Source organism: Aphanomyces invadans, assembly GCF_000520115.1.
Source record: "Aphanomyces invadans strain NJM9701 unplaced genomic scaffold supercont1.1, whole genome shotgun sequence".
Classification (NCBI taxonomy): domain Eukaryota; phylum Oomycota; class Saprolegniomycetes; order Saprolegniales; family Verrucalvaceae; genus Aphanomyces; species Aphanomyces invadans.
Window position 1 is genome coordinate 1,899,855 of NW_008580146.1, and position 13,655 is coordinate 1,913,509.

General features: G+C 56.0%; 2 protein-coding genes across 3 annotated transcripts; one reads left to right on the forward strand and one right to left on the reverse strand.

Annotated features, from left to right (window-relative positions):
- The first annotated feature begins 41 nt into the window (after nt 1-41).
- Nucleotides 42-2,592, forward strand: H310_00591 (hypothetical protein). Its single transcript, XM_008863426.1, has 3 exons — nt 42-454; nt 505-705; nt 748-2,592. The coding sequence occupies exons 1-3, from the start codon at nt 47-49 to the stop codon at nt 2,365-2,367; spliced, it is 2,229 nt and encodes a 742-aa protein (XP_008861648.1). The 5' UTR covers nt 42-46; the 3' UTR covers nt 2,368-2,592.
- Nucleotides 714-13,651, reverse strand: H310_00592. Of its 2 annotated transcripts, XM_008863428.1 has the most exons (8): nt 12,705-13,651; nt 11,992-12,657; nt 3,468-11,941; nt 3,277-3,422; nt 3,121-3,232; nt 2,962-3,070; nt 2,796-2,908; nt 714-2,745 (listed from the first exon to the last, which is right to left on the reverse strand). In XM_008863428.1, exons 2-8 carry the CDS (start codon nt 12,479-12,481, stop codon nt 2,494-2,496), a joined length of 9,696 nt encoding a protein of 3,231 aa, XP_008861650.1. In that variant the 5' UTR covers nt 12,482-12,657; nt 12,705-13,651; the 3' UTR covers nt 714-2,493. The 2 variants fall into 2 exon arrangements, with proteins under 2 accessions (XP_008861650.1, XP_008861649.1); XM_008863427.1 differs by having other exon boundaries at nt 11,992-13,651.
- Nucleotides 13,652-13,655: the final 4 nt, after the last annotated feature.

Sequence of the window (13,655 nt, forward strand, 5' to 3'; positions counted from 1 at the left end):
CCGGATAATCACCTTTCGCTGCTTTTTTCACATTGGGCAATTGGCGATGGACGAAATCCGCGCGCTCCAACGGGAACTGGCGGTGGCCCAGGAAGAGAAAGAAGTCTTCCTCCTGTCGGAGCGGAATATAATTGACATACTTATCAAGCTGCAGGCGCTGCAAAAGGTGGAGCTCATCTTCACGTCGAATGCCAAGGCCGTGCTGACCCCCGGTCAGCTCCAGAAGGAGATTCTCGAGCACGTGCAGTCACATGCCGGCCGCGTGTCGTTGCATGAGCTCCACATCAGTATCAACGTTGGCATGAGCTACATTGAAAAGTACGCCAAGGAGATTGTGAACAACCAAAGTCAAACGAACAACGTGCACTTGGTCGGGGACGAACTGATATCGGACAATTATTTGGACACGATCATGGCCCATGTGCGTGATGGCGTGGTGCAGGACACTGGCTTTGTAGGTTGGAAGCACCCTCTATCGTGTTCTAAGTGTCTGAATCCGATTAGATCACCATCGGACAGGTGGCGCAGCAGTACGGCGTCCCTGTCGAGTTTGTGCGCGACGCCATCCATGCTCGCTTCGATTCCGTCCTCACCAACGTCCACCTGAAAGACACTGTGTTGTACACCTCCTCCTACGTCCAAACGCAGCTCGAGCGACTTGGGGACGTCGCGCGTGCCCTCACACGACCCACATTGCTGTCCGAGGTCAGATTACCTTGTGCCGGTCCATTATAATGCCGATGACAGATAGCCGCGTCATCCCCTGCGTTGGACGAGCACCTTGTCGCGGCCTCGCTGGCGGACTTGATTGCATCACATGCTGTGGAAGGCCATCTTCGCGGGCGGGAGTTTGTTCCTACTGCGTTTGTCGAGTCGCAGCGTCAAACCATCTATGACTTCTTCATCGCCAACAACTATCTGCCCCATGCCTTGGCCGCTCAGTTGCAAGTCGCCAGTCGGCCGTATGACTTTCTCAAGAAGCGGTTCCCTGACTGCATTGACTTGGACGACGTCGTGGTCTCTGGAGCGCTGCTCTTGCATTTGGAAGGTGTGGTCGAAGGGCTCCATCACGACCGCAACTCGACCTGGCTCGACGTGCGGTCAGAATTGCCGTCGTCGGCCATGGATGCCAAGAATGCCGCGAAGCTGCTGACCAAAGCTTTGGATCGAGTGAAAGCTCAGACGAAAATGTCACCTGTGACCTCTGTTGTTCAAATTGGCGGGGTGTTTGCCGTGAACGCCGCCGTGTTGACGCAAACGATGGACAAATTCCAAGACGTTGCGAAGGTGCGCGCCTCGCACGCTGCGTATGGAGCATTGGAGGTTGGATCCTCTGACTCGAAGGCGAACAAGACAAAACCTTCGACAGGCAAGGCGTCGGGTACAAAGGGCAAGGCTGCACCCCACCGCACAATTTACCTGACGCACGACGAGCAAGTGGAGCTCATCATGTCGTGGTTTGACCATTGCGAGGGCGAAGATGAATTTGTTGCTGCCTTGCTCGAGTCGCTGCACGACTCGGTGGAAGGTTGTTTCGCCACGGCGGCAGCCAAAGCAGAAACGACGATCCATCGAGGAGATTCGTACATTCGCCGCGAACTTACCGAAAGATTCGAGGCCGGGTTTCACGACCGAGTTGGACACCTCGTTGTATTTCAAAAAGCCATCAACAAGTTGACTATCAAACTCGCCATGGCGACCGACGGCTCGGAAGGACTAGCAGTCATCGAGCGAGCGATTGTGCGGTCGACGGGGCTTGACTTGAGCGCATGGGTGCTTCAGTACGTCAATGAGCACCACCAGCTCGAACTGGAAGGCGTGCCGACTATCCTTGACCCGCATTCACCTCAACCTACCATGACAATATTATCTCCCAGCCACGAACGCATTCTGAAGAAGCGTGTGACATATGCATCAACGGTGGTCGAACTGTGGCGTGTTGCCCAAGGCGCGTCGCTGGCGGACCTCATGCAGCATATCAGCCAAGTTGCGTCGGCAATGGGCATTCCGTCCAAGAAGCTGGATCGGAAGAAGGAAAAGGCGATTGTCGCCGCATTCAAGCAGCGACTCGGGCGCTCCCTCGAGGAATGCGTCCAAGATGTCGAAAGCGATTTCAACGTTATTCTAGGGATAGTCTGCTCGCTCGTGTTCTTCCGCGTGACGTCGATGGCGCTACCGCTGCCTCTGTCAGCTTCCGACATCCAGGCTGTGTATCCAGTCCTCCGCCACGCCTTTGAATCGTCCGGAGTTGCCGCGGACACCATCCAGCTCGTCGACGACATGCACCGCGCGGCGACGGAACTACAGTTGCTCCAAGAGAACCAAGTCCTCGTGCGCCGAGCGATGGATGTCCTGGTCACGGCGTAATCGATGAAGGAATGATGTGCTTGCTAATTTACAGTTTGGACAACGACCGTCTGCGAGCTTGGTGGATGTACGGTTCACGACGCCGCAGAAGAGCGGTTTGCAAGGTGACAAAACGATCTGATGCCGCTAATTTCGCTGGTGATCCGTCCACGTGACGTGCAAGAGGAGGCATTCTTCGTTTTGGTCCGTGCCGTCGTTGATGAACAAGTAGACTTTTTTCGTGCACGAAATCGAATACGGAGCAAATGCGAGGCGCAAAAACCCGTCTGCGTTGCCAGGCAGGCGCAGCGTCGGTTCGCGGGGCTTCATGATGGTCGTGTCGCTCGATCTCAGCACAAACATGCGATCGTCGTCCCATGGGTTCCGGTACGAAATTTTCTACCATGCTCGGCTCGTTAGTGCTGCGATACCGTCAAAGAAGTGCCAACCTTGAGAACGGGAACGCCGAGCGGCAACGCCACATCGAAGACTTTGGTCACAATCGGCTCGGTCGTGTTGGCATGGAGCAGCCAGGACCCCACCAATTCGTGGCTGTCAACGTCTACTTGCCCGAATGAACGCGTGATGAGAAGCTCTGGCTGAGGATGGACATACCCACGACGTTGACGAGGACTTGGGTCGCCCCGACCTCCATCGAACAAAAGTGCACCTCAATTCGATTGAAAACGTGCGGAAGGAGCTGGAAGATGAGTTCGGGGTTGAACTACACGTCGATGTCGTGAGAAGAAGACACGAAAGAGCGACGTTGCGCACGTGAACGTTGCCTGGCTGGGAGCTGTAACATCGCACTCGACGCGGCATCGTGTCCCCCTTGAGGATGAGCTCGTTGCGTACGCCTTGGCCCATTGTCGCATGCAGGTCCAACCTATTCGCACCCATGAGTATCGGAACGACGTCGACAGGGCATACCGGAGCATGGACTGGACGCAGAGCCGCCAGATTTCGTACAGCACGGCATGATACATATCTTCATATAGCAGCAAGTAAAATTCGCCGCTCGCGGGGTACTCGCCGACACGATATTTGACAAAAATCTCTTGCGGCATGTGCTTGTGCTATGCACCACCTCGCGATGAACGGCCCATGTTGCGCAATATTACCTCGATCGGCTTTGTCTCGACGACGACGCCCGCGTCGGGACACGCGACAAATTTTTCCCGATTGCACCGTCGTCCATGGGAAGGCGCTTGATTCGACGTGCAGTCGTCGTGGTCGAGGCCTGGAGGAAGAAGCTTCAAGCACCGGCGGAGGATGCCGCCGGCCGCGTGAAACAGGCGATGGGTGCGGTGGCACACAAATGCGAGTGGCTGAATGTGGATTTGCAGCACCGACACGACGTGGCCATGGGCGACACTCTTGACGTAGACCGGGACAACTCGCGATTGCTTGTGCATCTGCAGCGTCATCAAGCGAAAAGGCAGCACGACAGCATCACCGCCTTCCAGCAATATCTCGTGCAAATCGTCAATCATGTCAACTTCGACGTTGCCGGCCCCACCCATGTCGACACACACTGGGACGCGGTCGCGGTAGTATCGCCACTCGACGGCATCCAAGACGAGGACAAGCTCGGGATCGTGCCATTCGATTCGAAATCGCTCAGCGTGACCGTACGGGTTTCGCACGGGAAATTCAAAGAACAGCATGGTGCCAAACCTGGGGAAAACATGGATCGTCGTTGTGACGTGGTCCCGCAGCAACGCGTGGATAAGCGCCTTCTTGTGGCCGTCGCGGTAGTATTGGACGACTTGCAACATCTTGTTCTTCTGCGCGAGAAATGCGTCGACTTGGGCTTGGCCGTGCGTAGGTACCAAATGATTCGACATGGATGCCGCTCGAACAAGTTCCCGCTGCGACTTGGCCATGGAGCTGTCTCGGTGGTGGTGTCGGAATTGGCGCAGCCGCTCGAGCTGCCGCGCGTACACTTTGTCGTACATGGTGGCGGGTGGCACGTCGCAAATGTATCCTGCTGTCCCGAGGTCGTCGATGACGCTGAGGCCGAGTTCCATCAAGAACTGGACAAAATCAACTCGCAGGACTTCACCAGTTGGCTTTTGAGTGTATTTTCCGAGCAGCGCCGTGGCAGGGACCCCGCGGGCCAAGGCCGCCACGGCTGCTTTGCGCAGTTTCATTTCCAACATGCGCGTTTCTGGCTCGGCACTGAAGCGATACTCGGGCATGACGGTGGTGTCCATGGCGATGCCATCTCGCTGACGAGCAGTTGTTTCCTTCTTTTTGTCGTCCTGTGGTCGACGGAAATTTGTTTGAACCGGTGGCTGGGTCTGTGATGACTTGGACGATTCGCTCGACGAGACGTCGGACGTAGCGGACTTGGACGCTCTGGACGATGGCTTGTCCGACGATGCTCCTTTCGTCTCGATACTCGCGCCGTTCGAGGGCATTTTGGACAACGGGGGAACGACTTGATACAACTTTTTGAATTCGTTCAGAGATATGGACGAGTTGGTATCTTTGTCGAGTGTCTTGCACAACGTCGCGATATCTTCGGGTGTGAAATCGACCTGGAGTTGTTTCAGTGCTGATGCAAACTCATCGTACGAGATCGATCCATTTCCATCCCGGTCAAAATGGGCAAACGACTGACTCACGTCCACGCCTTTGCTTTGCGCTCGGACGAGCAGCGCGCGAAGGGTCTCCAACGGTTCCTCTCTACATACCCCTTCTTTTGCACTCACAACTTTTCGAGAGCTCGATCGGGGTGGGGGATGCGTCTCTTCTGGCACCGTCAACGTCTTGCTCGAGTACAATTGCTTGAATTCAGTCATGGCAATCGTCCCGCTTTGGTCCTTATCCAGGAGTCGATGGACTTCATCAGCGTCCCTTTCGCCATTCACGACGCCCAGCTCGGCCAGAGCTTTGTCAAACTCGGCATATGTCACGTGGCCATCGCTGTCTGTGTCGAAGTGAGCGAATGCTTGATCCACGTCGACGCCCTTGTCCTTCGCCAACAACAGGATCTTCTGGAGTTGGTCCAGCAACGGGGACGAAGGTGTCGTCCGCTTTGCTGTTTGTTGGCGAGAACTTGTGGCGATGGACGGTCGCTTCCCGGGCCCTAGAGGGGGCTTCGTGACTGTACTGTCCGACTCGGTTCTGGTTGATTTGGCTGTCGTCGACGACTCGGGTGATCCTCCTGCCCCGCTTGTATCGTACAGCGCCTGGAACTCCTTCAGGGAAACGACCCCGCTCTTGTCGCGATCTAAATGCGCTTGAATCGCAGCCACGTCATCTGGACACAAATCGAATTGCAGCGACGTTAGGCCAGTCTCAAACTCGGTTGCGGTGATTGCACCGTCGCCGTCAGCGTCAAAATGCGAAAAGGCTGCAGCGATGTCCACGCCTTTCTCCTTTGCGCGAAGAAGGAGGACTTTGAGTTTATCCACACCGGCAGTGGTCACGTCTGCATTTGAAGCGGTCGCAGGATTTGCAACCGATAGAGCGACACAAGCTTCCTTCTTGGCCTTTGCCTTGACTTCGTTGTCTGGTTGTGCCTTGGATGCCTCCTTCGCAAGCCAAGGCTTGGATGCACCCTTGCTTGAATCCCGCCCGCACTTTGGTGGCGGCTTGTACAGCTTCTTGAATTCTTGTAGTGAGATCGATCCACTGTTGTCTTTGTCCAGCGCATGCATCACACTCTCGACGTGGGTATCACTGAATCCGTCTAGATGGAGCTCATTCAAGCCCGCCTTGAACTCTGCGTACGAAATCGCGCCGTTGCCGTCCTTGTCGAAGTGTTGGAAAGCTTGGTCGATGTTGACCCCACTGTCCTTTGCCCTGAGTAGCAGCGCACGCAACCCTTCCAGAGGACTTGTTGCGCTGCCTGGGTTCTCGTTTTGTCCTGTGGATGCATCGACGGCTGCTGGAGCTAGTTGCTTGTCACCTTTCGATGGATCCTTGTCCTCGGCCGGAACGCTACTTGGCTCATCCAAGTTTGAGCTTGCTTGTTTCGTCAAGGGAGGCTGAGTCGCCTTTGCCTCGACGTCGCTGTCACTTGACGCCGCCTTTATGGAATTCGCCGACCCTTCTCTGGATACCGGTGGATGCTTCCGCTCTGCGTTTGCTGGCATGGTGTGCTCTTGCATCCACAAGACTGCGATTTTGCTCCGAGCAATCGCCCCGGCATGTTGCCCGTCCAAATCGTTTCGAATCACGACCATGTCTTCCTCCGTTAAGTCGTCCAGACCGAGCTCCATCAGCGCTGCGTCCAACTCAACGTACGACATCGCACTGTCCTGTCCATCCGACATTCCAAAAGCTTTCGCCACGTCCGCGCCGTTTTCGATGGCTTCCCGCAGCAACCGGCTCAATTTCTGGATCGAGGCAGACTCTTCGGCAATTGGCGCATGCACGGGCTGGTCCGTTCCTCCTGGCCAAGTCGAATCTGGCCATGGCGAGTCGGCGTACAACCTCTTGAATGCCGCCATGGAAATCATGCCGCTTTTGTCCGTATCCAGCGCCTCTCGAATCACCGCCACGTCGGCCTCGCTCAACGAGTCCATGTGCAACTCCAACATGGCCGCGTCAAACTCTGTGATCGAGATCGAACCGTTCCCGTCACCGTCGAAATGCTGAAACGCCAGGTCAATGTCCACACCAGTTGCTTGTGCACGCAGCAAGAACTCGCGTAGTTTCTCGACGGCAGTCGCAGCCGCCACCGTTTCCGTGGATGGTTCCTTTTTCACGGGCTTGTCGCAGTCGCCAGACTCGACAGCTTCGTTGCCTGCAGTTTCATGGGTTGCGCGCAGGTCTTTCGACGATGGCGGCTTGACGGCATCATGCTCTTCGTTGCTGCCCTTTTGGACCGTTGGAGCACCCGTGATGGGGACCCCAGTCACGTCCGTACCCTCCACAGGGGGCTCGTTCATGCTGTACAGCTTTTGAAACTCGTCCAGAGAGATGGTCCCGCTCTCGTCCTTGTCCAGCGTCGTTTGTATCGTCGCGACATCGTCGTCGGACAAACCGTCCAGCCTGAGGTCTTTGATGGCTGTTGCGAATTCGATCCGCGTTATCGTTCCATTCCCATCTGCGTCAAAGTGTTTGAAGGCTTGGTCGATGTCAATGCCAGCTGCCTGTGCCTTGCGTAGCAGCGTGCACAACATAGTGAGCGAGGTCATGGAGGCGTCTGCAGGTGCGTTCGGTTGGTTTGACTCTTGGAGCGCTGTATCGGGGAGGGCATACAGCTTCTTGAACTCGTCGAGCGAAATCATTCCGTTCTGGCCCTTGTCCAACGCGCATCGAATCTCGTCCACGTCTGTTTCTGTGATTGCTTCGAGGTGCAATGCCGTCAGCGCCGCGCTGAATTCGACATATGATATGCTTCCGTTGCCGTCCGCATCAAAGTGGCTGAACGCTTGATCCACGTCGACTCCCTTTTCCTTTGCCAATCTCAAGAAATTGCCCAACTTTGCCACACCAGAAATCGGAGTCGCTGCCGGTTTTGGTGCGTCTTGTGTCGTGGCCGCAGACGCCGACCCCTTCTTCGATCCATTCTTGGCTAGCCATGGTTTGGCTCCACCGTTGGCCCCAGCCGTCGACGGGGCTTGGGGCTTCGCGAACGGTAGCGGCTCGTACAGAGCCTTAAAGTCGTCCATTGATATCGACCCCGACTTGTCTCGGTCCAGAGCATTTCGAATGTCTACCAGGTCCGCCGCTGTCAATCCATCCAACCCCAATTGCGCAATTGTCCGGTCAAACTCTTCAAATGAAATGACTCCGTTCCCGTTTGTGTCGAATTGGCTGAACGCGTCTGCAACGTCGATGCCTTGGTCTTTCGCTTTCAGCAGGAGATCCTGGAGCTTCTTGAGGCTCGGCGCGACCTTCGACGACGCACTGTCTTGCTTGGACAACGGAGGGCGTTGTTGTCGTCCAGACCTTGTTTTACGCATGTAGTTGGTCTTGCCAGGAGCTGCTGCCGGGCTATACAGCTTTTGGAACTCGTCCAGCGAGATGCAGCCGCTCTCGTCTTTGTCCAGTGCCTGTCGAATGTTGTCGATGTCAGCTTGCGTGAAATCGAAGTTCAGCTCCTTCAGCGCCACGTCCAACTCGTCATACGTGATCGACCCATCTTTGTCTTTGTCGAAGTGGCTGAACGAGGCATGGATGTCGACGCCTTGCGACCGCGCTCGCACGAGAAGCTCCTTGAGCTTGTCTATCGGGGATACGACCATGGCTGGCTCGGCAGTGGTGGTTGTGGGCGGGGTGGTGCCGACAAATGCACCGAGCTCCTCGATCGAGATCTGGCCAGATTTGGATGTGTTGATCGTGGCAAAGAGCCCTTGAATGTCGTTCTTGGTAAAGTCAGTAAACTGGAGTTTTGCCAGACCGACTTCGAACGCAGCCAAGTCGATGCGATCTGTTGCTGTGAAGTGCCCAAACGACTGGGCCATCGCTACCCCCTGCGCTTGTGCTTTGACCAAAAGGGCTTTCAACCTCTTGGCGGGGGTGACGTCCAAGAACGTTCGAAACTCGCGCAGGGACACTGTGCCCCCGCCGTCCTTGTCTAGATGCTTGAAGATCGATTCCATTTCGGCGCTAGTCCATTGGGTCGTCCCGAGCTCGTTCAAGGCAGAATGAAAGTCGGCGTACGACACGGCCCCCGTGCTATGCTTGTCAAAGTGAGCAAATGCGCTTTCAACGTCGACCCCGTCGGCGAGCGCTTTCTCGAGCATTTTGAACAGCTTGATCGGAGGTGGGTCTTCCCTCGCGCGCGTCCTTGGCGTAGCCAGCGCAACAAACTCGTCGTAGTTGATCTTACCATCCTTGTTCTTGTCCAGGAGATCAACGATAGCTCGCATCGTGTCGCCGTTATCGTCGACTTGCATCCCGAGCTCCTTCAGTGCTGTCATGAACTCTGCCGTCGAGATTTCCCGGCTTCCGTCCTTGTCAAAGTGGGCAAAACACTGAGCGAGGTCGACGTTTCGCGCACTCGCCTCCTGGAACAGCGCCGCGAGCTGCACTTGAATGGGCTTTGCCAACACATGCGAAGCGTCCTGGCCGAACACGAACGTTAGGAACTCCTTATACGACACGGACCCGTCGCGGTTTGCGTCGCATTTGTCCAGCACAACGTTGAGCTCGGCAGGACCGAGCGGACACTTGAGGGCCTTGAGTGCCGCCTGGAACTCCATGGCAGACACTTCGCCACTGCCGTCGTGGTCAAACTGGGAAAAGGCGTCCTGCACACTAACGCCTTGGTCGGCTGCCCTCGTCAAGATGCGGCGCAAGCGCGATTGAATCATCTTGGCGGCGTCGAACGGAATTTGCACAAACGCAAGAAACTCGGCGATGTCGATGCTCCCGCTCTTGTCCTTGTCCACACGTAGCACAATCTCTTGCAGCATCGCGGCGTTCAACTGGCCGTCCAGGTCCAAATCGGTCAGCACTTTCATGAACTCGGGGTACGAAACAGCGCCACTGCCGTCGGTGTCTATGTGCAAGAAGAGTTCGCCGATGTCGACGCCTTTCGCAATCGTGCGTTTCAAGATCGCCAGAAGCGTCGCCAAGACGCTATCCGTGGCCAGGGTTTGGAGGCCCATGTGCTGAATGAATTCGAGGTACGAAATGCTTCCGTTCCCATCGTCGTCCAGCGATCGACAGAACTTGTCAAAGTCCTGGCGTTTGTCTGGCGCGACGACATATCCGACATGTTTCAGCGCCATTTCAAATTCGCGCGCCGTCAGCTGTCCGTCCCCGGACGTGTCTAGTTGTCGAAACAACGCAGCCACATTCACGCCCCGTTGCGCCGCACGGACAAACACCGCTTGCAGTTCCTGTCGAATGGACAGATGCAGGTGCTTGTTCAGGAACGCCACAAACTCGACGTAGTTGATCGTGCCATCGTGATTCGCATCGAACGAATCGACCACTTCACGGAGACTGTGTGGAGAGCACGCTTGGAATTCTGGTCCGAGAGTGTACACGCCTTGAATGAACTCGGCGGTCGTCAAAGTGCCGTCCCCGCTCGCGTCCAGCGCGTCAAACATCATTCGAAAGTCCACCCCACGAGCGAACGCGTTTAGAAATGCCTGTCGTACGTCTTCTGCCAACGAAAAGGTCGCCGCCGCTGCTTCGTTCTTCACCGGGGACACGGAAAAGAGTGCCAAGAGCGCCACCGCATCCAACCTGTTGTTCCGTGAGGTCTGTGTTTGGAACCTCCGGCACAACCGCTCGATTTCGTCCTTGGTAATCGACGTGGCATCGCTGTGCCCACGCGTGTGGTTGTTGCCGTGCGAGTTCTTGGCCGACCGACTGCACGGATTGGGATCGTACAAGTGTTCACGAACGAGAAGTTGCTTCAACTCTTCATTTGAATCTGCAAGTGGTTTTGCTCGAACTCGATGGCGCGGTCCCTTCGGAAGCAACATCGGGTCGGACGACGGGGGAGTGGCGAACCGCCAGTTGCCAGTGGCATCCGCATCGCCAACAGGCTTCACTATTGCAGGCGGGCACGCAGTTGACGACGACGCAAAGTTGCTCATGAGCAACTGTACCGCCCCAATGGAAGAATTCACCGACAGCGCCGCGGGTGCCATGGCGTCGGCCGAGCGACGCACTTCGAATTCAGCATGGTACTTCTTAACTCGCTGGCCTTGCCGCATCAATTCACGCAACGGAACAATCATCGAGCCGAGTGGGAGCAAGCTGTCACCATCCCACACGTCGACGTGCAAGGACTTGGTCAGCAGGTACGTGGCGAAGGCTGCCGCCTCCAATGGACACTGCTTCGTCGTGTGGAGTTCGAATTGGATGGCCAGCGACGGCTTCTTTGCATGGTCTCGGCAGAGCAAATACGTGCCAGCGGCTGGTGTCGATGTCACCACAAGACGTTCCGACTTGGTCGGCTCGAACGTGTAAAACTGAAACGAAAAAAACAATGACGCCGGAAGCGGAGGCGTTGGCGGGCCACCAGAAGGGGCCACCGCGAGGGCGCGAAATGCAGCAAACTGGAATTGAATCTCCAAGAGATTCAGGCCGTCTTTGAGTTCATCCTCGACAGTCTTTACGGGAGGTAGCGGCCGCATGACTGAGGGCGGAATATGCTGCTTGTTGTTGTCAACTGGAACAGACGTGACTGTGTCGTAAAACCCATGCCGAGTCAGGAGCGACTTGGATGCACGAGATAGCTCGTAGCTGGGCGTAGGATCGTCTGTGATAACGGTGGTAGGAACGTCGTTGAATTCGAGGGTATGCTGGGGATGGTGGGGAGGCTGATTGGTCGCGCGCTTTGTCGGCGACGTGGCGGCGGACTTTTGTAATGGTGCTTGCAACGTCCTTGCGAGCGCCGCATCCAGTTGAGCTTTTTGGTAGAGGTCCCGAAGCCACGCGTCTCGATCGGTTTCGGGTTTGGTGTCGTTCTTCGTTTCTTCGTCATCGCCCTCCGACTCAGACGACATCGCCGCGCCTTCGACGAGTAACTCCATGTCGCAAGAGGCAAACGATTCCTCGAGCTTGCCTGCTTTCAGCGCATTCTTCCACACAGGTGACGTGTAAATGACATTGTCCGAGTACGGCCGCGCTTTCGTTCCGCTCATGAGCTCCACATGCATCGGCTCGTCCTCTGTAAACTTGAGTGATTCTTCCAGTTCAAGCAAATGCTTTTGTTCGCACCTCGTTGATCTCGCAACAACGACCGATCGTGGTAGTAAAATTTCTTGCCGTCGCTCGGAACCAACGCGCGCGCGCCTATCGTGACGACAACAACGTCTTCGGTCGGCAACGGCTCCTTGTCATTCTTAGGCTTGGCGCCTTTTGGCCACACGAGTCGAAAATGCACTGTGCACTGCAGTAGAACGACGACAGCCACGAGCGGACTCAGCGTGTATCCTTTTAGCTTCACGGACTCGGTCACGGCGGTCAGTGTATTGCTTCCATGTTCGCATTTGAGTGGCACCGTGTGCTGGCGCGTGCGGAAGCACCGTCCATTGTGCAAAGCCACCTTGAGGACGCGCGTCGCTACTTCGCCGTGGACGGACTCGACATCTTTGTGGATTAACTTCCGCGTTTTTGCAAGCCGCTCGATCAAGTCTTGTTCGAGCTCTTCGCGGAGATGCACAAACGCTTGGACGGGGGTGACGACGATCGAAAAGTCCTCGGCCATCGCGATTTCCCGTGGGATTTGAAACACCGCGACGTTTGCTTGGGTGCTCCCCACCAGGTTGTCGCCTTTCAAACCGGGTATCTTGTCCAACGAGCTCACGATCTCGTTCTTTCGAACAAGCGCGTGTAGCTTGGTGAGGCCGTCGTGGAGGTGGACGTGATAGAGCAGCTTGCAACCTGCGACTTTGGTTTGGTTTTGCCAGTCGGCCTGGTTTACCACGTACAAGTGTCGTGGCGACCCTGCGAATACGTTCACCGTAAGCGTTTCGTGCGCCAGCCCCAGCAGCTTTTGGCCGAACATTGGCAGCAAGCACCAACCGCAGCCATGTGACGCTGTGGTCAGAGACGATGCCGGGTCCTTCTCGAACGCTACAAGCTCGACAACAGCCACACAATTTGGATCGACTACATCCGAGATAAAGCCGACAGAAATCTGAACAACGACGTCAGCTTTGCCATTGTCGAGTAGCTCGGGGCTGAGCCACGTGTTGCCAAAGAATCGCTTTGTGAGGCTGTGGAAAAACGTCATCTGAAGGCCATACGTGAGCATGGCACCTTCCAGTTGCTCTGTGAGCGGCCAATTCTTGACCAAATGCAAATCGACGCTGTAGCCAGACACCTTGTTTACTCGGGCCGGCGCAAGAGGTCCCTCCGGAACAGGCATCACTAGGTTTTCCTTCCGGAACCGTTCAAACACTTTCTCTCGCTCGGGCCAGAGCTCCGACCCACGTTTTCCCTTGAGCTTCGTAGGCAGTTTGGGTTTTGTCTTGATGACAGGTTTCATCGATGACTTGCGGCGCTGCACCGGTGGTTGGAATTGTGCAACTGGTCCCGACTTTGAATTCGATTTGCTTTCCTTCGAAGTAGCATTCGATGACGCTGTCGACCTCAATTGAGGCGTAGGTGTAGATGGAGTTACAGTGCTAATCGCTCGTTGAGGTTGTGGTGAGGTCGGTTGTTGCTGCGATTTTGTCGGACCCGGTGATTGTGCAGTTGGTGCCTGTCGTGACACAGGGCTAGTTGGCGTCGCCAGGTTGGGTCGTTGAGCTGGAATCTGCTTTTTGGTGGTGCTGGTCGCCTCAGCTTGGGCGCTGGTTGCCTTGTCGGGCAATTGAACCACCTCGGGCATGCTTGATCACGGTGGACGTCTTGAACGGCGCCGAGCACTGTGGCAA

Coding starts and splice junctions, on each gene's coding strand:
- H310_00591 (XM_008863426.1), top strand. CDS start 47: ATGGACGAAATCCGCGCGCTCCAACGGGAACTGGCGGTGGCCCAGGAA. Junction 455..504: donor TGGTGCAGGACACTGGCTTT/GTAGGTTGGAAG, acceptor GAATCCGATTAG/ATCACCATCGGACAGGTGGC. Junction 706..747: donor GACCCACATTGCTGTCCGAG/GTCAGATTACCT, acceptor TGCCGATGACAG/ATAGCCGCGTCATCCCCTGC.
- H310_00592 (XM_008863427.1), bottom strand. CDS start 13,609: ATGCCCGAGGTGGTTCAATTGCCCGACAAGGCAACCAGCGCCCAAGCT. Junction 3,423..3,467: donor TCGAGACAAAGCCGATCGAG/GTAATATTGCGC, acceptor GGTGGTGCATAG/CACAAGCACATGCCGCAAGA. Junction 3,233..3,276: donor TGCGTCCAGTCCATGCTCCG/GTATGCCCTGTC, acceptor GGGTGCGAATAG/GTTGGACCTGCATGCGACAA.